At 44.7% G+C, this 22,500-nt stretch overlaps 1 protein-coding gene across 11 annotated transcripts in view; it reads left to right on the forward strand.

Moving 5' to 3' along the window:
• The first annotated feature begins 7,122 nt into the window (after positions 1-7,122).
• The window catches only part of LOC112221234 (UDP-N-acetylglucosamine--peptide N-acetylglucosaminyltransferase 110 kDa subunit), a 36,793-nt gene continuing 21,415 nt past the window's right edge, over positions 7,123-22,500 (forward strand). For 3 of the 11 annotated variants that reach the window (XM_042303366.1, XM_042303371.1, XM_042303368.1), the window contains exons 1-8: positions 7,123-7,500; positions 9,376-9,559; positions 10,141-10,384; positions 10,651-10,719; positions 14,424-14,540; positions 15,221-15,300; positions 20,745-20,955; positions 21,493-21,633. In XM_042303366.1, coding sequence (XP_042159300.1) covers positions 7,464-7,500; positions 9,376-9,559; positions 10,141-10,384; positions 10,651-10,719; positions 14,424-14,540; positions 15,221-15,300; positions 20,745-20,955; positions 21,493-21,633 — 1,083 coding nt within the window. In that variant the 5' untranslated portion in view covers positions 7,123-7,463. Of the gene's footprint in view, positions 7,501-9,375; positions 9,560-10,140; positions 10,385-10,650; positions 10,720-10,805; positions 12,988-14,423; positions 14,541-15,220; positions 15,301-20,744; positions 20,956-21,492; positions 21,634-22,500 lie in introns of those variants that run through there. The other 8 variants (XM_042303372.1, XM_042303369.1, XM_042303374.1 and 5 more) reach the window with 5 other exon arrangements.

The raw sequence follows: 22,500 nt of genomic DNA on the forward strand, positions 1-22,500 counted from the left end.
TCTGGCACGCCAGGCAGGCTCAAATCAAATCAAAGTTTATTTGTCACGTGTGCCGAATACAGTGAAATGCTAACTTACAGGCTCTAACCAATAGTGTGGAGAGAAAAATAAAAAGTGTGTGTGTGGGTAGGTAGGTAAGTAAAGAAATAAAACAAGGCTATATACAGACACCGGTTAGTCAGGCTTATTGAGTTAGTATGTACATGTGGGTATGGTTAAAGTGACTATGCATATAAGATAAACAGAGAGTAGCAGCAGCGTAAAAAGAGGGGTTGGGGGGGGGTCACACACACACAATGCAAATAGTCCGGGTAGCCATTTGATTACCTGTTCAGGAGTCTTATGGCTTGGGGGTAAAAACTGTTGAAAATCCTTTTTGTTCTAGACTTGGCACTCCGGTTCCACTTGCCATGCGGTAGTAAAGAGAACAGTCTATGACTGGGGTGGCTGGGGTCTTTGACAATTTTCAGGGCCTTCCTCTGACACCGCCTGGTGTAGAGGTCCTGGATGGCAGGCAGCTTTGCCCCAGTGATGTACTGGGCCATGTGCACTACCCTCTGAAGTGCCTTGCGGTCGGAGGCCGAGCAATTGCCGTACCAGGCAGTGATGCAACCGTTCAGGATGCTCTTGATGTTGCAGCTGTAGAACCGTTTGAGGATCTCAGAACCCATGCCAAATCTTTTTAGTTTCCTGAGGGAGAATAGGTTTTTTCGTACCCTCTTCACGACTGTCTTGGTGTGTTTGGACCATTCTAGTTTGTTGTTGATGTGGACACCAAGGAATTTGAAGCTCTCAACCTGCTCCCCTACAGCCCCGTCGATGAGAATGGGGACGTGCTCGGTGCTCCTTTTCCTGTAGTTATGTAATAATCTCAATCAGATGCTCAAAGTATTTGAAATGAAAATGAATACTAGTTGAACCCAGATGTGTAGGTTACACGTCCAGGCTTGTAACTGAGGTGACAGGAACCCTTAGCCTTATCATTTATCCTGGCTGAATAACTATTGTAACACGACTGAGTGGATGTCATGTATAATCACCTGGATCCGATAGATGTTGACTGAAAGGATTCCCACAAGTTACCACAACACTGTAAGGGACTCATAAGGTAACCGTCTCAGTGTGCTAGTGTGTCAACAACAACAGTGTGCTAGTGTGTCAACAACAACAGAGTGCTAGTGTGTCAACAACAACAGTGTGCTAGTGTCTCAACAACAACAGTGTGCTAGTGTGTCAACAACAACAGTGTGCTAGTGTGTCAACAACAACAGTGTACTAGTGTGTCAACAACAACAGTGTGATAGTGTGTCAACAACAACAGTGTGATAGTGTGTCAACAACAACAGTGTGCTAGTGTGTCAACAACAACAGTGTGCTAGTGTGTCAACAACAACAGTGTACTAGTGTGTCAACAACAACAGTGTGATAGTGTGTCAACAACAACAGTGTGCTAGTGTGTCAACAACAACAGTGTGATAGTGTGTCAACAACAACAGTGTGCTAGTGTGTCAACAACAACAGTGTGCTAGTGTGTCAACAACAACAGTGTGATAGTGTGTCAACAACAACAGTGTGCTAGTCTGTCAACAACAACAGTGTACTAGTGTGTCAACAACAACAGTGTGATAGTGTGTCAACAACAACAGTGTGATAGTGTGTCAACAACAACAGTGTGCTAGTGTGTCAACAACAACAGTGTGCTAGTGTGTCAACAACAACAGTGTGATAGTGTGTCAACAACAACAGTGTGATAGTGTGTCAACAACAACAGTGTGATAGTGTGTCAACAACAACAGTGTGCTAGTGTGTCAACAACAACAGTGTGATAGTGTGTCAACAACAACAGTGTGATAGTGTGTCAACAACAACAGTGTGATAGTGTGTCAACAACAACAGTGTGCTAGTGTGTCAACAACAATAGTGTGATAGTGTGTCAACAACAACAGTGTGATAGTGTGTCAACAACAACAGTGTGATAGTGTGTCAACAACAACAGTGTGCTAGTGTGTCAACAACAACAGTGTGCTAGTGTGTCAACAACAACAGTGTGTGTGTCAACAACAACAGTGTGATAGTGTGTCAACAACAACAGTGTGTGTGATAGTGTGTCAACAACAACAGTGTGCTAGTGTGTCAACAACAACAGTGTGATAGTGTGTCAACAACAACAGTGTGATAGTGTGTCAACAACAACAGTGTGATAGTGTGTCAACAACAACAGTGTGCTAGTGTGTCAACAACAACAGTGTGATAGTGTGTCAACAACAACAGTGTGATAGTGTGTCAACAACAACAGTGTGATAGTGTGTCAACAACAACAGTGTGCTAGTGTGTCAACAAAAACAGTGTGCTAGTGTGTCAACAACAACAGTGTGATAGTGTGTCAACAACAACAGTGTGATAGTGTGTCAACAACAACAGTGTGATAGTGTGTCAACAACAACAGTGTGCTAGTGTGTCAACAACAACAGTGTGATAGTGTGTCAACAACAACAGTGTGATAGTGTGTCAATAGTGTGTCAACAACAACAGTGTGATAGTGTGTCAACAACAACAGTGTGATAGTGTGTCAACAACAACAGTGTGCTAGTGTGTCAACAACAACAGTGTGCTAGTGTGTCAACAACAACAGTGTGCTAGTGTGTCAACAACAACAGTGTGACAGTGTAGTGTGTCAACAACAGTGTGATAGTGTGTCAACAACAGTGTGCTAGTGTGTCAACAACAGTGTGCTAGTGTGTCAACAACAACAGTGTGTCTAGTGTGTCAACAACAACAGTGTGATAGTGTGTCAACAACAACAGTGTGCTAGTGTGTCAACAACAACAGTGTGATAGTGTGTCAACAACAACAGTGTGCTAGTGTGTCAACAACAACAGTGTGCTAGTGTGTCAACAACAACAGTGTGCTAGTGTGTCAACAACAACAGTGTGATAGTGTGTCAACAACAACAGTGTGCTAGTGTGTCAACAAACAATAGTGTGATAGTGTGTCAACAACAGTGTGATAGTGTGTCAACAACAACAGTGTGCTAGTGTGTCAACAACAACAGTGTGCTAGTGTGTCAACAACAACATTGTGCTAGTGTGTCAACAACAACAGTTTGATAGTGTGTCAACAACAACAGTGTGATCGTTTGACCAGCGCAGAAGCAGGATACTGAGTAGCTAGTTATTTACTCCGTGTATCGGTCATGTAGCTCATTATTTATCGTGTGTATCTATATGGGTAAACATCAAACATTTCCCCGGTAAGCTGTTAATAAGAATGGTGACGAACAGAAAACAGAGAAATACGGTTTCCCTTCACAGGTGGTGCTTTTTTCATTGGTTACATTCAATTAATTATATTAAAAAAAGGTTGTGGCCTTTATCTCGCTATTCATTTTCTCTACAACCTTGAGGATTGGCCCTCAGTCAGCAAAATGTCAGGATCATTTAACATCTATTTATGTTTCTTTCTGCTGCCGGGTTTTTCTTTACAAAGTCATGTGACGTTGCCTCTGTGGACTTTCAAGGTAACCTAGTGGCTGTTCTACCAACTGCAAGTCAGAGACCTGGAAGGAGGGAGAGCCCAACCTACCCCCACTATATTAAACAGAGACGTCTTCCCCGTTACTCATACCCCAACCTACCCCCACTATATTAAACAGAGACGTATGAGTAACGGGGAAGACCCCAACCTACCCCCACTATATTAAACAGAAACGTCTTCCCCGTTATTCATACCCCAACCTAACCCCACTATCTTAAACAGAGACGTATGAGTAACGGGGGAGATCCCAATGTAACCCAACTACATTGAACATCATGAGCATGAGCTGTGCAGATATGTGTGCCAGTATCTGAAACTGGGCCATCTGTACACTAAAACAATTGTGCTGAGACTCTGGTCACCCATGAGATAAGATGGCAGAACACTGTTGTCCAATAGGCCTAACTATAAAGCACAACCACATCCCCAAACAGGAAACACCTCTATCGGTACAGAACAAAACATTATTGAGCTCGGGACTGTATGGCTGCATTTACACAGGCAGCCCAATTCTGATCTTTTGCCCAATTATAGGCAAAAGATCTGATCTGGTAAAAGACCAATAATTGGGCAAAAGATCAGAATTGGTCTGTCTGTTTAAATGTAGCCTTTTAGGGACACAACCCAGCCTGAGAGAGTTTAGTGAATGGGTGATAGTTCTGGTAACCCATGAGATGAGCTGTCAGAACACCGTGGTGTGGTCCAGTAATGATGGCTCAAGAACATGGCTGAGACATCACCACTCTTTCCGAGGGTCACCGAGCAGATTATGGGATTATTGAGCGGGTGACCCTCGTCTTTTTACTATTTGTATAGAACATTATTGGGGACACAGCCCAGACTGAGTGAATCGGTAGGTGATAGTTTTGGTCACACATGAGATGGCAGAACTAAATGCTGTGGCCTAGTAATTAAAAAACACAACACCCCAAATATAATCACTACGGGCACAGGACTATGGGTCCTTTATTGAGGACAGTCCAGATTGAGTAAACGTAATGTGAATGGGTGATATTACTGTTCACTCATGAGATAGCAGAACAATCTGGCCTAGTCATTAAAAAATACCCCAAACCTCATACATCACCACTGGGTCGTGTTCCTTAGGCACCAAATGTAAGAATGGACTGAAACAGGGAGGGATGATCTGAACATGTCCGTTAAGAAATGCTTGTTTACGTTTGCAACATGTTTTGCTACAGTGTGCCCTGATAAATGCAACCCTGTTCTAATGGGTACAAGATTGTGTATGCTTCCCAAATGTTACCCTATTCCCTGGATAGTGCACTGCTTTTCACCACAGCTCTATGGGGTCCTGGTCAGAAGTAGTGCACTATATAGGGAACAGGGTGTCATTTGGGCCTCTATCAGTTAGTTAGTGTGTGAGTGGGTGACCCTCTTTTTAATCACATTTCCTAAAATAGCCTGGCCTGCTGTGTCTATTCTCTGTGGGAAACTGAGCCATTGAGATGGGCGAAAGAATGAAAGCAGAGCTTGTTTTGGTGAATCTGCCCAGCAGTGAACCTTGGGGTTGAGGAGATGTGGAGGTGTGTGTGTGTGTGTGTGTGTGTGTGTGTGTGTGTGTGTGTGTGTGTGTGTGTGTGTGTGTGTGTGTGTGTGTGTGTGTGTGTGTGTGTGTGTGTGTGTGTGTGTGTGTGTGTGTGTGTGTCCACCCTGATGGGCCTGAACAAAGATGAAAACATGTCAGATAGAACTGCTGCAGACACTGCCCATTACCCATGACATCATTCCCCGGCCCTAGCTGTGTTAGGTGATGACTAACCAGCACAGCAGAGCCGAAGGGAAAGAGAGGGATGGAGGGAGGGGTGTGGAATGAAAAAAAGGGGGGACAAACACACAAACTGGATGCGGCTATGCATGAGAACACAGAGAGGACTAGAGAGGACCAATGGTGTCGGCCCTGTTCCCATAGAGCGGTTCTGGGAACACAGAGAGGACTAGAGAGGACCAGACATGACCAATGGGGTCGGCCCTGTTCCCATAGAGCGGCTCTGGGAAGAAAGAGCGGTGCAGAGTCCCCCTTTCCAACGTCTTCAAGCAGGGCAGAATGTAGAATGGGAAGTCAATCTCTCACATCAGGTCTCAACGTCCTTCAGGATCTCTCTAGACATGTCAGTCAGCTGGAGAGGCTAGAGGAAAGGGGAGGGGCTTTTCATTTCCATGGTAAAGAGGATGATGGAGAGTGGGGATACAGGAAAGGGCACAGGTTTAAGACAGAGAAATAGAAAGGAAGAGAGAGAGAGTGAGATGACATGTTACAGGCCCTCTCGTACAAAAAATTAAGTATTTACAAAAGTTATAGCCTTGTTAAACTGGTTATTTTGTCAGTAACTTATTCACATGTCACTTTCCCCAAAGATAGTTGACTCTGTACAAATGTTTTATTAAAAAAAATAAATCTTTATTTAACTAGGCAAGTCATTTAAGAACAAATTCTTATTTACAATGATGGCCTACACCGCCCAAACCCTAACCCGGACGACGCCCGAGTGGTGCAGCGGTCTTTTTATTTATTACAGAATAGAAAGTTTGAAAAACAAAGATGACATGGTTATGCATGTCTGGTTATACATAGCTGTGTGTGATTGGATAATAATAAACATCTAAGGTATAATAATAATAATAATAATAAAAGTAATAATAATAACAGGCTGTGCATTACAATCTTGCAGAGTTTACGTCAGGGGTGTCAATCTCATTCCATGGAGGGCCTGCAGGTTTTTGTTTTTTCCTTTCAATTAAGACCTAGACAACCATGTGTGGGGAGTTCCTTATTATTAGTGACCTTCATTCATCAATTAAGTAAAACGGAGGAGAAAACGCATGCACACTCGGACTTCCGTGAAATGAGTTTGACACCTGTCCTTTACCTTCTCCAAATGTCTGTACAACGAATCAAAGATATGTGGCGACTGCCCCCTGTTGGTCGTGGTTCAAAAATGAAAGGTGCCTAAAGTCGGCGGTTCTCATTTTGCCAAGGTGTGCACTGCACTGTCACTGCACATTACGTACTATTTAGTTAGTTGTACATGGGCACAACAATTATCAAACAGGGGGTATAGGAAAATGATGGATATGCATCCATTGTTTAATCATTGTGCAACGAGAAAGATGTTGACCACAGATGTGAATGGCCGTGCCCCGCCTTCCTACCCAGACAAGTGTAAATTGTTTCTAGTTAGCCATCAAACACTCTTGTCATATGTATTTTTCTGTCTTTCAATCAATGTCATAACAACTCAGCCTTTCCATCTGCTAACTGCTTTGGTTTATCTTCACTACCCTCTATTTTCAACCTTCAGAACATTCGTGTCACTCTTCGACTTGCCGCAGTGCACATGTGGGGAATGATGCACCACCAAAACTCTGTATCCATCCGCGCAAAAATAATTATTTACAAAATGTTTGCATATACTCGATTTTAAAACGTTGGGTGTGTTCCATTTGAATAATTAATTAATATTAATTACGTTCATTGGACCACACACCACCACTCTCATTTTCTGTACAGTTTGCGGATTGATTATTTTTCGTTGGATCTATATTCTGGCAACAAACAAAAAAATCCCTGGCTGAGGCTCATTCGCCATTTTATGACTCGGGAGTCGCTTTGTTGAAGTCGAACCAGCGCTTCATGATTGTGAATTTGAAGTAAATTTAGAGCTAGGCTGATTGCGATAAGTTATATCGGCAAGGACGGCAAATAGCATAGGAACTAGCCATCTGAAAATAGTGACATTCTTCTTGACTAGCTAGCGTTGACTCTGTGGTTAGCATAGCTAGGCTAACAGCTTTAGCAAGCAACGGCTCAAGAAACTTCGATCAATCGACGAAATAAAATTCTCTTAATTTGATATTATCAAACTACAACACTGACGACCACCGTGCAAGACTCGAAGACCGAGGAGATGGCGAGCTCCGTGGGAAATGTGGCTGACAGCACAGGTAGAGCTCGCCCCAGTTAGCATTAGCTCTCTAGTTAGCTTCCTCGCTAGCATGACACGAGCCTATGCTAACATCTTGCAGAACCATTTTTTTTTTGTGCCAGCGTGTAACTAATCCAAATGTTGCGCCATCTTCAATTATAGCGTCAACTCAAATTGTATTGGTCACATACACCTATTTATCAGATGGTATTGCGGGTGTAGTGAAGTGCTTGTGTTCCTAGCTCCAACAGTGCAGTAAGTTATCTAACAAGTCACAACAAGGCACACATCTAAAAGAATGGAATTAAGAAATATATCAATATTAGGACGAGTAATGTCGGATTGGCATTGACTACAGTAGAATAGAATACAGTATAAATGAGAGTATTTGTAAACATTATTAAAGTGACTAGTGTTCCATTATTAAAGTGACTAGTGTTCCATTATTAAAGTGACCAGTGATTCCATGTCTATAGGAGAGCAGCCTCTAAGGTGCAGGGTTGAGTAGCCGGCTAGTGATGGCTATTTAAGTCTGATGGCCTTGAGATAGAAGCTGTTTTTCAGTCCCAGCTTTGACGCCCCTGTACTGGCCTCTCCTTCTGGATGGTAGCGGGGAGAACAGGCAGTGGCTCGGGTGGTTTTTGGCCTTCCTGTGACATCGGGTGCTGTGGGTGTCCAGGGGCAGGCAGTGTGCCCCCGGTGATTCATTGGGCAGACCGTACCACCCTCTGGAGAGCCCTGCTGTTGCGCGCGGCGATACAGCTCGAAAGGGTACCCTCAATTTTGCATCTGTAAACGTTTGAGGGTCTTAGGGACCAAGACGAATTTCTTCAGCCTCTTGATGTTGAAGAGATGCTTTTGCGCCTATTTCACCTCACTGTCTGTGTGGGTGGCCCATTTTTGATTGTCAGTGACCCAAAGGAACTTAAAGCTTAACACCTCCACTGTGGTCCCGTCGATGTGGATAGGGGTGTGCTCCCTCTGCTGTTTCCTGGTGTCAGTCAGGTGTGGCTATGTAGCGATCTGTTGTGTAAACACACAAAATGGATCGGCTATGTAGATAAACCCGCCAGACATGAAGACTGAAGTATGTTATTGTATTGGCCAACTTGAACATTGTCCCGCAAGACAACATTCGTTTTATTTTCTTGATGTCTTCCCTAACGTTTGATACAATACAATGTATCTAGCTAACGTAGCTAGCTTGTTGATCCTGTGTGTATTGACTGTGATTGTGCTGGGTCTGTTTTCCTTTTAGGCATGCATCAAACGTTAGTTACCCAGATGTTGATGGGGTTGTATTTGTCCGCCATCTAGCGTCCATTTGTAAACCGTCACCTTACGTTTCATCCAGCTATGTACTTTGGTCCGTTTTCATTTCATCGCACAACATTGCGTTTTTCATACCATTTCATGTCAGACAGTTCTAACTAGCTAATGGTAATACTTATCTCTTCATGATAAGGGCGCTGATGCCTAGCTAACGTTAGTTAAAATCCTAATAATTCACTTACTATGTTTCTTCAGCTCCTGTTATGCAGCTAACAGCAGCTAATCATCTAGCTAGTTGTCTTTCAAAGGAAGGATGACCGTTGAATTCTTGAGCTCATAAAACAGAGAATAACAGTAGCAACCTGGCCTATAGTCACACATTTTGTCTCTAAAACGTGACTCATACCCTGTGATTGACAGTTAATCCCTACACAACTTTTTTTATTCAACTATTGATTAATATACTTCAGTGCAATTATGTATCAACCAAAGGCATTTATTAATTTATGAATTCTCCAGTACTTTTATCTCGTTTATTATTTTGTCTCTGTCCTCATGTTCTTCCATCACCTCTAACATGTTGTTTCCCCCCTCCTCGGGTTGTTGGGTGTTGGTGCTACAGAACCGACAAAACAACGTATGCTTTCCTTCCAAGGGTTGGCCGAGCTGGCGCACAGGGAGTACCAGTCGGGTGACTTTGAGGCTGCCGAGCGCCACTGTATGCAGCTGTGGAGGCAGGAGCCCGACAACACGGGCGTGCTACTGTTGCTCTCCTCCATCCACTTCCAGTGTCGCAGGCTCGACAGGTGAGGTGGGGGGAGAGTGAAAGACCTGGAGGTCAGGGGTCAGCTCACTGAAGTCAGTCTACATGGTCTGGAGAGAATACTGGGCCCGCTGTGACTGGCTGGGACTGTAATACACTGGCTGCCGACAGTTCATACTACTACGACACATCTGTGGTGGTGTTGGGGAGTAACGAATGGCTTGTCTGTCAGTGATCTCCCTGCGTGTTCTATTGACCTCCTCTATTCCCACTCTGACATGACTCTTTTTACAGTGGTGGTGGTGGCTGTTTTCTCTTACAGGTGTTAGGTTTGATCTGTCTGGTTTTCCCAGGTGTCTTGGGTTGTTCCTCTGTCACCATGTATATTAAGCACAAGAAAGTTATTTGTTGTGAAATTTGAATTCAATTTAAGTTGAACCCCCTCCCCACACACAACTATTCTAGTTGTCCCACTATCTCACAGAACACAACACAGCTAGTGTGCTAAATGAGATCTCCCATTGACTGACTTAAGTACCACTATTGGACCACACAGCACCACATCTCTCCAACCCACCACACCCTACCAGCCTCGTGACTCCCTCCACTCCTCTGTCCCTCCAGGTCTGCCCACTTCAGCACCTTGGCCATCAAGCAGAACCCTATGCTTGCTGAGGCCTACTCCAACCTGGGCAACGTGTACAAGGAGCGCGGCCAGTTGCAGGAGGCTATAGAGCACTACCGCCACGCCCTGCGGCTGAAACCAGACTTCATCGACGGGTACATCAACCTGGCAGCAGCCCTGGTGGCAGCGGGGGACATGGAGGGAGCCGTCCAGGCCTACGTCTCAGCCCTACAGTACAACCCTGTGAGTAGACCTTGGACCCAATTCATGTACCCCATCACAAGCCAGCAGCCCAGCACAAAACCCAATGTTTTGGTGTTCTGCCAAACCTTTACGCTGAACATGTCTTACCCCCTCCCCCAAGCTACCCCAATCTGATATCTATTCTAGTATCCTACCCAGACATTTGATGATCACTTGTAGATCTCAGACTGTAACATGTGTTAGTCAGTCTAGTAGTCCATTTCTGGTTTGGAGCTCTAATCTCTTGTTTGTTTCCTGTCCCTCAGGATCTGTACTGTGTCCGTAGCGACCTGGGGAACTTGCTCAAAGCCCTGGGGCGTTTGGAAGAGGCTAAGGTATGTTCCAGGGGCTTGACACCAGCACAGCTTTTTGCTTATCTTTTTGTTTGTTTAAAAATTTACTTTGTACTTTGATTTCTTTGTAAGATTTTTTGTTTGTCGTCTATATCCCCCCGCCCCCCTTTGAGCCCGATGGCCAAAGTTGTCCCTGTCTCTTCCCCCCTCACTCAGACTTTTCACTCAATCACTTGAGTGTGATTTTTCTCTATCCCAGATGCCATCTAAGGCCCTTCTCTACCCACCACTGGCTCTGGGCGGGCCCCCTTACTGGCTCTGGGCAGGCCCCCCCACTACGCCCTGGCTCTGGGCAGCCCCATACCCCTGTTACACCCTGGCTCTGGGCAGGCCCCATTCCCCCTCCCTCTTATGAGGCTAATAATGTTGCTTTATTTTGAAGGCAGAGGGGGTATTTTCTACACCCCCAACCCATTAAACCCTCTTTTTCTTTCTATTACGGATTTGAGATGGCTTTATACTTTTTTCTTTGAGCCCAGGTAGAATAGTCATCTTCATTCTCACTCCACCTGCACACAATCCCCCTGCTCTCTCTCTTTAGTCCCACAATGCTCTTCTCGCTGACCTCTCCACCTCCGGTCAGCCCCCCTCCCCTCACAGGAAGAAAGGCTGGGCTTTACAAATTGGTAGCAGTAATTATGGTTCTGATGGATATTTTATAAACACATAAAACAATAAAAAAGTAAACAAAGGTGGTTTTGGAGGGATAATGCTGGCTCGGTCTTGGAAGGATAAATGAACTGATTAAGTTAGTTAATCTCTTTGCAATGCAAAAGATAAGATGGCCTCTAACCAAACCACATCACTCCAGTTATTTAACAAAAAAATGGACCACCCCACCACCCAATCCAGTTGTACCACTACCCCCTACCCATGCAGATTTGCTAGTCTTCTTGTATCTTATGGGGTGCCCTCTGACCCCTTTATCTACTCTTAAGCCATTTTATGTCTATCCCATCTCCCTGTTATGATATCTGTACCTTCCCTGGGTTGGGTGAAAGCTGGAGTTGACATCTTGCTAGGTGACCTGGTGCCAGGCCATCTTATTTGGTGCCAGAAGGGGGAGGAGCTCCAGGGAGCTGCCAGCTCATCGCCGGGCCAGCCCCCCTGCACTGTTGCTCCTTCCCCCCGCGCGCTCGCTAGGGCCGGTGGAGTGTGCGCGCTAAGAGCTGCCTTCCTGACACCCCAGCTACGCCCCCAAGCTGACAGCTCCCTGCTGTCTTAGAGTGGATAAATAGAACAGTCAGGACTGTACCACATTTTCATACTGTCACACACACCCCTCCTTACAAGAGCCTAGTACGTTCCGATGCTGTGTCAGGCAGACAGCTCACAAACTGCACTCCGCCGCCCGCGTTCAGTTGGCTTGGGTAGAGAGAAACACGCATGCGCAGCAACCAGCGCTGACCTCTTTATTTCAGAGCTACCTATGGAGGCTTCTAGATGCCCAAACATTACACACTGAGGCTTTTCTTCTCACTCCCCATTGGCCAGGATTCAAGCACAACAGGACAAAGAAAAAGCCAACCATTCAAAAAAAAAAACCTTTTTGAAGAAGAGGTTGAAGGAAAAGCGTATGCTATGACATATTATTCCCAGAGAAATGTCATCAGCTCATTTGATGAAGATCAAGCTAGTTATCCTCCCTCCTTTCTCCTAGCTTGACCAAACTATTAATATTATGAAACGCATTATCAAAGCCTTTCTTCCCTCCTGCCCCCCCCCCCACCCTCCCCTCCTGAAACATCCATTATTTTTCTTAGAAAATACAGGAAAAGTTGCATGAGTGTAAACAGCAGGTTGTCTTTTGTAGTGCTTTTTTTAAAGGACGTTGTAATTACTTTCCATATGAGAATTAAAATAATTGTGTATTGTTTTGCGGAACTTTTACTAACGCTCTTGTTTTATTTTGTCTCTTGGTTTTTTTTTTTCCACGACTGATGATGTTATTTAGAAGGTTGTTTCAGGTGGGTGATGACATTACTCCTGCTACCGTACCCTAGGTGCCCTGGCTGAAACACGGATCACTAGGGCAGCATCAGTCCTCAACCACCAGCTGCTGAGGTTGCCGCCCGCCCCTCTGACAAACAATATGGTAACGGGTTTGTAACTGCCAGCGAGAGAGAAACCATGAACTACTACGTTATGCCTGAGCAAGAAGCTCCTCTGTCTTGTGGCAGAGACTCTGAAGAGCAGAGAAACAAAACAAGAAAAGTTAAACAAACAAAAACGCACAAAAAAAGAAGTACAGTAAGCATTACTTTTTTAAATGTCTTAAATTACCATAACGGCCAAAACGTATATATCAGTAAATAAAATAAAAACATGGCAAAAATGGAAGCAATTAGCGGGGAAAAGATAAAATCCTGAGTAAGAACCTCTAACTTGTTGTCCTGTTGATGTAGTTTTTTTCCTTCTTGGTTTTGGAGCTGCAGCGTTCTGCAGATGATGCAGACTGCGCTGTGAGTGTGCAGTAACGCAGGGGCTGCGCAGCGAACAAGGCAACCAAGGCCAAGAAAGCATCAGGCACAAAGCTCCCCTCCCCTCCTCCCCCCTGGCCTGCTGGGTACAGACCCCCCCTCCCCCCGACGCCCTCTGTCAGCCTGGCACCCAGCGTACCCCCAGCCTCCCAAGAGGACACCTATTGGCTTGCTTAAACAACACCTCTATTTCCCCATTGCCCTGCAGAACAGCCCCTGGGCTCTGGTGGTAGATCAGCTCTCCTATCCTTCTCTTAGGGCATCAGACAATTGGCCGTCTTGATGCCCCATAACTTCCAAAACTCCCCTTCTCTATATTCCCCCTCTTATCTAACCATCCAACCAGCCGCTTGGCTGTGGTCTCCAGGTCCTCTAACCCCAACCCCGTCCCCTGCCACTCGTTGGTCCTGAAAGGCATTGTGGGTACAGGGAGTGTGGCAGTCTAGGTAAGCAGGGCGTCTCCCGGGGCTCCGGGTCTACAGCCAGTCCGCAACGCGGCCGGGTTCAGCGAGCGCAGCGGCGGCGAACATCGACCTCTTGTTGCTAAGCAGCAGCAAGGTCTGCAGTGGCGGTGTGCGTGGTGATGTGATTGTAGCCAAACACACACCTAGGACATGCCCCACCCACGTAGCTTTTTGTGCGCAAGCATTACAGGGACCTCCACCTGCACGCAGCGCCCGCCATTCAAGGTTGTGAAATACCACTAGTTACTATAGTCAGCTGTCAAATAGACTGCAACCAACATAGAAGTTACTGGTTGTGTTATGAATTTGAATATCATTTAGGTATTTCCCTTCACATTAGCAGCTTATTATCAGCTGTACATTACATAGTAAAGCAGAAAAGGCTCGTCAACGTTTCTGTTCCTCGTCTTGTGAGAAAGAGGCCATGATAACTGCAGAATGTCGGTCTGCGTGTGGGTGCTGGTTGGATCTGCGCAGCGTAGGAATAAGCAAGGCAGCTTAGCGCCGCAGATTTCAGCGCAGGCGAGTCCATGCTGCACACTCACTTTTTGCTTTAGTTGAGAACGGTCACTAATTCTGTTTCCTCTGCCCTTTTTGTTTTTCTTCCTGTTTTATTCTCTTCGTATCTTTATTTTACAACCTTTCCTCCTACCTCTACCACTGCTCCCACTCTTCTTTTCCTCTACCGCTACTCTTCCTCTCCTCCTCTTCCTCTGGTTTTGATTGTTAACCCATTTTGAAGGCGTGTTACCTGAAGGCTATTGAGACTCAGCCCAACTTTGCGGTGGCGTGGAGCAACCTGGGCTGTGTGTTCAACGCCCAAGGAGAGATATGGTTGGCCATACACCACTTTGAGAAGGTGAGACTTCTACACAGCTGACGATGTAAAAACAAAAGACAGACCAGGATAGTCTGACTGACTAAGGGTTCATGTCTGGGTTGATAATTCACAAACAGTACTATTCGTGTCTGAACTTTAACTACAGTCCTAGTAGAGTGTACACCAGTGAACAGGGAAAGAACAGTACACAGTATAGGGGATTTTTTTGGCTGAACAAAATTAAAGACCAATGCTGGATCTATTCAATTGCAAATCTGGTTTAATACAAGTTGCAACAGGAGCAGAGGAAATGTCTAACGTGGCCTTTGACCAGAGATGCCCCTTATGACGTTGTGTTGCCCATTTAAGCCAAAACAACGTCAGCTGCTAGCTACACAATCAGTGTTCCACAGAATACAACAACAATCAGTGTCCTTGGACCTGCAGTCTGGCGTCAGGCCCTATCAACAGATATGAGTAACACCCAGAATCGCATCTAGTGACCGACCAGTGACATCAATGGAACGCTTGAAATCATGTGGATTACATAATGAAAACATATATAAATATGCAAAGCATTGTGTTAATTACGCTTAACTTGAGTATTAACTTAAATAGTCCACATTACAACTGGTGTTTGGAGGAAATGTTTAACACACTTCTACTACAGTATATCCTGTTCGTTGTGTATGATGTATGGATTTATGGGTATTTGTCAGGCTGTGACTCTGGATCCCAACTTCCTGGATGCCTACATCAACTTGGGCAACGTTCTGAAAGAGGCTCGCATCTTTGACAGGTCAGTGACTGTTCCCGTGGTATAACCAGTTAAACCTGAAGACACTCCCTTGTTCATGTCATTTTATAATTCTAATCATCTAATCATTCCAAACAGCACCCTATTCCCTGTGTAGTGCACTACTCTCGACCAGGGCCCATAGGGCTCCAGTCAAAAATGGCACTATATATGTAATAGGGTGCTGTTTCTGCCGTAGCCTAGGTATGACGCTCTGACACCTTGTAATTACATTTGAAGAAAGTCAAACACAGAGAATCATGCACATGAAAGTAGCAGTAGTAGTAGCAGCATTAAGCAAACCCAATGTTTTTGCTGCGAGTAGAGCGTATGTCGAGCCTTGGTGCTGGTTTGTATGGGAAGTTTAGTATCTTGTCGGTAAGTAAAATAAAAAATGTTTTTTTTAATGTAGATTGATGGATAGTATAAATTGTACATACTCTGACGTTGTGTGGTATTTATTTAACCTTTTTATTGAAAGCTGCAATATGTAACTCTGGGCGACCTGACCATGTTCACACAGAAATGCGAGTTATAGATCTGTCGTTCTCATTGAAAGCAAGTCTAAGAAGCAGTAGATCTACAGTGGCTTGTGAAAGTATTTATTCCCACGGTGGCATTTTTCCTATTTTGTTGCCTTAAAACTTGGAATTAAATTGGAATTAAAAACGGATGTTTGGGGGGGGTTGGTATCATTTTATTTACTCAACATGCCTACCACTTTGAAGATGTAAAATATTTTTCTTGCAAAACAGAACTTGACCTTGCATAACTATCCCCCCCAAGAGTCAATTTTATTATTTTTTTCACCTTTTATTTTACCAGGTAGGTTAGTTGAGAACAAGTTCTCATTTACAACTGCGGCCTGGCCAAGATAAAGCAAAGCAGTTCGACACACAACGACACAGAGTTGCACATGGAGTAAACAAGCAGACAGTCAATAACACAATAGAAAAAAAGAGTCTATATACAGTGTGTGCAAATGGTGTGAGAAGTTAAGGCAAATAGGCCATAGTAGCAAGTAATTACAGTTTAGAAAATTAACACTGGAGTGATAGATATGAAAATGACGATGTGCAAGTAGAATACTGATGTGCAAAAGAGCAGAAAAGTACGTTTTGAAAAAACGATATGGGGATGAGGTAGGTAGATTGGATGGGCTATGTACAGCTGCAGCGATCGGTTAGTTGCTCGGATAGCTGATGTTTAAAGTTAGTGGGGGAAATATAAGTCTCCAGCTTCAGCTATCTTTGCAATTTGTTCCAGTCATTGGCAGCAGAGAACTGGAAGGAAAGGTGGCCAAAGGAGGTGTTGGCTTTGGGGATGACCAGTGAGATATACCTGCTGGAGCGCGTGTTACGGGTGGGTGTTGTTATCGTGAGCTGAGATAAGGCGGAGCTTTACCTAGCATAGACTTATAGATGACCTGGATTCAGTGGGTCTGGTGAAGAATACGTAGCGAGGGCCAGCCGATTTGGAGCATACAGGTTGCAGTGGTGGGTGGTATATGGGGCTTTGGTGACAAAACGGATGGCACTGTGATGGACTGCATCCAGTTTGCTGAGTAGTGTTGGAGGCTATTTTGTAAATGACATCGCCAAAGTTTGTAGAGCCACCTTTTGCAGCAATTACAGCTGCAAGTCTCTTGGGGTATGTCTATAAGCTTGGCACATCTAGCCACTGGGATTTTTGCCCATTCCTCAAGGCAAAACTGTTCCAGCTTCTTCAAGTTGGATGGGTTCTGCTGGTGTACAGCTATCTTTAGGTCATACCACAGATTCTCAATTGGATTGAGGTCTGGGCTTTGACTAGGCCATTCAAGACATTTAAATGTTTCCCCTTAAACAACGTGTCGCTTTAGCAGTATGCTTAGGGTCATTGTCCTGCTGGAAGGTGAACCTCCGTCCCAGTCTCAAATCTCTTGAAGACTGAAACAAGTTTCCCTCAAGAATTTCCCTGTATTTAGCACCATCCATCATTCCTTAAATTCTGACCAGTTTCCCAGGCCCTGTCAATGGAAAAACATCATGATGTTCTCGGGGTGATGAGATGTGTTGGGTTTGAGCCAGACATAGCGTTATCCTTGATGGCCAAAAAGCTCCATTTTAGTCTCTTCTAACCAGAGTACCTTCTTCCATAAGTTTGCGGAGTCTTCCACATGCCTTTTGGCAAACACCAAACGTGTTTGCTTATTTATTTTCTTTAAGCAATGACTTTTTCTGGCCACTCTTCCATAAAGCCCAGCTCGTGGAGTGTGCGGCTTAAACTGGTCCTATGGACAGATACTCCAATCTCTGCTGTAGAGCTTTGCAGCTCCTTCAGGATTATCTTTGGTCTCTTTGTTGCCTCTGATTAATGCCCTCCTTGCCTGGTCTGTGAGTTTGGTGGGAGGCACTCTCTTGGCAGGTTTGTTGTGCCGTATTCTTTCCATTTTTAAATAATGGATTTAATGGTGCTCGTGAGATGTTCAGTTTCTGATTTAAAAAAATTATAACCCAACCCTGATCTGTACTTCTCCACAACTTTGTCCCTGACCTGTTTGGAGAGCTCCTTGGTCTTTATGGTGCTGCTTGCTTGGTTGTGCTCCTTGCTGAGTAATGTTGCAGACTCTGGAGCCTTTCAGAACAGGTGTATAAACTTAACAAAACAAAAATGAACGTCCCTTTTTCAGGACCCTGTCTTTCAAAGATCATTTGTAAAAATCCAAATAACTTCACAGATCTTCATTGTAAAGAGTTTGAACACTGTTTCCCAAGCTTGTTCAATGACCCATAAACAATTATGAACATGCACCAGTGGAATGGTCGTTAAGACACTAACAGCTTACAGGTGGTAGGCAATTAAGGTCACAGTTATGAAAACTTAGGACACTGAAGAGGCCTTTCTACTGACTCTGGAAAAACACCAAAAGAAAGATGTCCCGGGTCCCTGCACATCTGCGTGAACGTGCCTTAGGCATGCTACAAGGAGGCATGGGGACTGCAGATGTGGCCAGGGCAATTTATTGCAATGTCCGTACTGTGAGACGCCTAAGACAGCGCTGCAGGGAGACAGGACGTACAGATGATTGTCCTCGCAGGTACAGACCACGTGTAACAACACCTGCACATGATCGATACATCCGAACATCACACCTGCGGGACAGGTACAGGATTGTAGGCCTGTTGTAAGGCAGGTCCTCACCAGACATCACCGGCAACAACGTCACCTATGGGCACAAACCCACCATCGCTGGACCAGGCAGGACTGGTACGTCTGGGACCTGTTGGATCGGAGGGTGAGGGCTAGGGCCATTCCCCACAGAAATGTCTGGGAACTTGCAGGTGCCTTGGTGGAAGAGTGGGGTAACATCTCACAATAAGAACTGGCAAATCTGGTGCAGTCTGAGGAGGAGATGTGCTGTAGTACTTAATGCAGCTGGTGGCCACACCATATACTGACTGTTGCTTTTGATTTTTTTCACTTCACCAATTTGGACAATTTTGTCTGTCCATTTACATGAAATCCAAATAAAAATCCATTTCAATTACAGGTTGTAATGCAACAAAATAGGAAGGCGCTGTCTGTATGTGTGCTATTTTTATACTTCTTGGTGCTTATGGTTTTGTACACCAGCTGAAAATAGTATTTTTGGTTATGGAAAATACATTTCACAGTGGTTTAGATGGTGTAAAAGATACAAGTGTAATGCATAGAATTAAAGATATACTTCTCCTTAATGCAACCACTGTGTCAGATTTCAAAAAAGTTTTATGGAAAAAGCACACCATGCAATAATCTGAGACAGCGCTCAGCCACACAAACAAGCCATACAGATACCCGCCATGTTGTGGAGTCAGTAAAAGTCAGAAATAGAGTTATAAATATTCACTTACCTTTGATCTTCATCAGAATGCACCCCCAGAATCCCAGTTCCACAATAAATGTTTGTTTTGTTCGATAAAGTTCATCTTTATGTCCAAATACCTCCTTTTTTGTTTGCGCGTTTAGTCCAGTAATCCAAAATGCACAACGCATGGGCACGTAGGTCCAGACAAAGTTAAAACATTCCATTACAGTTCGTAGAAACACGTCAAACGATGTACATAATCAATCTTTAAGAAGTTATCATAAATCTTCAATAATATTCCTTTGTCTTTAGAAATGAAAAGGAACGGAGCTCGTGCTCACGGTCGTGACTAAACTAATGGCTTTCTGCCAGACCCCTGGTTCAAACACCTCTTATTCGCTCCCCCTTCACAGTAGAAGCCTGAAACGTTGTAAAGACTGACATCTAGTGGAAGCCTTAGTAGGTGCAATATGACCCCATTTACACTATATTGGATAGGCAATCCCTTGAAAAACTACAAACCTCAGGTTTTAGCCTGCCATATGAGTTCGGTTATACTCACAGACATCATTCAAACAGTTTTAGAAACTTCAGTGTCAAATCTACTAACAATATGCATATATTTGCTTCTGGGCCTGAGTAGCAGGCAGTTTACTCTGTGCATGCTTTTCATCTGAAGGGGGCAGTATTTTCACTTATCTCAAACATGTTGATGCGGAATTAAAATTGCTGGCAAAAGCCTCTGGATGTAAGTTTTCCTTTTTGGTTATAGGCTCTTACAGTTAAGTGCCTGCCTGCTATTTTTCCTCTCCATGACAACAGTCACGGTGACAACTGAAAACTCACTCGTGAGGTAAAAGGTTGGCATTTCACCATGTATTCCAAGACTGGTGAACAATGGACGATTCGAGTCAACGATTCCACCGTCTTCGAGTCAGCACACCAGTTGTTGTTGATGAAGAGGGGGAGGGGATGGGTCTTTTCCGAGAGCCATGTTTCAAAAGAGCAGAGAATATTGCAGTTTCTAGAGTCCCGTTGGTTGCAAATCCGCCATCAAAGTTCATCCATCCCTCCTTTGAAGTGACTAGTAGAATTGAGGGAAAGGGTGGCTGGTTCTCCTGTCGCCTTAATCTCGCCAGTATCCCCTCTCTAGCCTCTAACGTCTGTTTCTTCTTGGTTTGCCCAAAAATTGGGTTGGAATTACAAGGCAGATGAGTTGAAGTGTAAAGGTGGAATTGCGCTAACTGCCGATCTGATGTTCAAAAGTTGTCGGTTTATAAGAAATCATAGCGGATACATTTCAAATTTCAAAATGCTTTATTCAAAATGGAAAAGTTGGGTGGTGGCCACCACCTTAACAAATACTTGTTTTACAAGGGAGACCTGATGAGAAGCTACAGCTCAGTAGCACCAGTACCACTCTACTCTCCACCACACATCACTAGTACCACTCTCCTCTACACATCACTAGTACCACTCTCCTCTCCTCTACACATCACCAGTACCACTCTCCTCTCCTCTGTATCCATGCATGGCTGGCTACCTGAGTCCTCAGCCTTTAGTACCTACTATTACTACTAGCGTTTACCCACCCTTCTCTCTTTTTCCAACCATTCAGAGCGGTGGCTGGCTACCTGCGTGCCCTCAGCCTGAGCCCCAACCACGCCGTCGTCCACGGCAACCTGGCGTGCGTCTACTACGAGCAGGGTCTTATCGACCTGGCTATCGACACGTACCGCCGCGCCATCGAGCTGCAGCCCCACTTCCCCGACGCATACTGTAACCTGGCCAACGCCCTCAAGGAGAAGGGCAATGTAAGGAAGAACACGGTGTGTGTGTCCAAGCAGTGAGAGACTGCTCCGTTATTCTGCATCCCAACTGCCAGTGTGAGAGGCATGACGGTCCCACCAGGCTGTGCCCCGTGCATGCCATGTCTGTCGTGCCTTCCTTGACCTAATTTAGGAGATGAGGGGGGTGTTTTCTCCACATATACAGAGAGGAGATCAGACTGGGTGTGGTTAGATGGATATGCATGACATCCTGGTCTTCCAGGTGGTCTGTTTCATGATTGTTGATAGGCCATCCCTTTAAACACTGTTCCAGACAAAGATTATTTTGGGAAGTGCAAGCATCCCCTGTTCAGCTACAAACAGGGTTCCGCTTTCAGTTAGCAGTGTTTGTGTAGCTGTTGTCTGTGTTGGGATCTCCCTTTTCTATTGGCCCTGTCTGGGCCTTGGTGTCGTCTGTATGAAAATGTATGTTTTTCTGTGTGGGGGGGGGGTGTCTGTCTGTATCTGAGTGTTTTGTCTTTATCTGTGAATGTGTGTGTGGTTTAACCCTGTGTGGTTTAACCCCGTCTCTCCCAGGTATCCGAGGCTGAGGAGTGTTACAACACGGCCCTGCGTCTGTGTCCCACCCACGCAGACTCTCTCAACAACCTGGCCAACATCAAGAGGGAGCAGGGCAACATCGAGGACGCCGTCCAGCTCTACAGGAAGGCCCTGGAGGTGAGACGGATAACCATAACTATGGCAGAATGCTCATAAAAAGCATTGAAAAGTATCTCTTCCTCCCCTTCTCTTACCTGGCATAATGGGTTTAAGGAATGCTGATTACGGGCCCTTGTTTTTTCCCACCACAATCTTAATCGCGTCAGCTCAGTGTTCCCTTTAAGGAAGTGTAATTTCATGATTTGGTGGTGACTGAACAATTGTTTGTTTTTGTAGGTGTTTACAGCGGCCCACTCTAACCTGGCCAGTGTCCTGTTATATGTATTCTAACCTGTAGGGGGTCCACTCACTGCCCAGAGTGGGTGGAAAACGTGCTTTGGTGATGAAATTTCACTTCCTTATGTTATAAAATACATTTTACCAAGACAAATGATTTATTAGTGTTCTGAATCGTTCAGCGAGGTCTTTCTCAAACATAGTGCCTTCGGGAAGTATTTAGACCCCTTTTTCCACATGTTACGTTACAGCCTTATTCTAAAATGTTTCCTCATCCATCTATACATAATACCCCCCATAATAATGACAAAGCAAACACAGGTTTTTAGACATTTTTGCACATTTATTAGAAATATAAAACGCGTACCTTATTTACAGGCTCCCGAGTGGCGCAGCGCTCTAAGGCACTGCGTCTCAGTGCTAGAGGTGTCACTACAGACACCCTGGTTCGATTCCAGACTGCATCACAACCAGACGTGATTGGGAGTCCCATTGGGCGGCGCACAATTGGCCCAGCATCGTCCGCGTTTAGCGGGTGTAGGCCGTCATTGTAAATAAGAATTTGTTCTTAACTGACTTACCTAGTTAAAGGTTAAATTGTTTATTTAAAAAATAAATAAAAAATGTACACAAGTATTCAGATCCTTT

Source organism: Oncorhynchus tshawytscha, linkage group LG21 (genome assembly GCF_018296145.1).
Source record: "Oncorhynchus tshawytscha isolate Ot180627B linkage group LG21, Otsh_v2.0, whole genome shotgun sequence".
Lineage (NCBI taxonomy): Eukaryota > Metazoa > Chordata > Actinopteri > Salmoniformes > Salmonidae > Oncorhynchus > Oncorhynchus tshawytscha.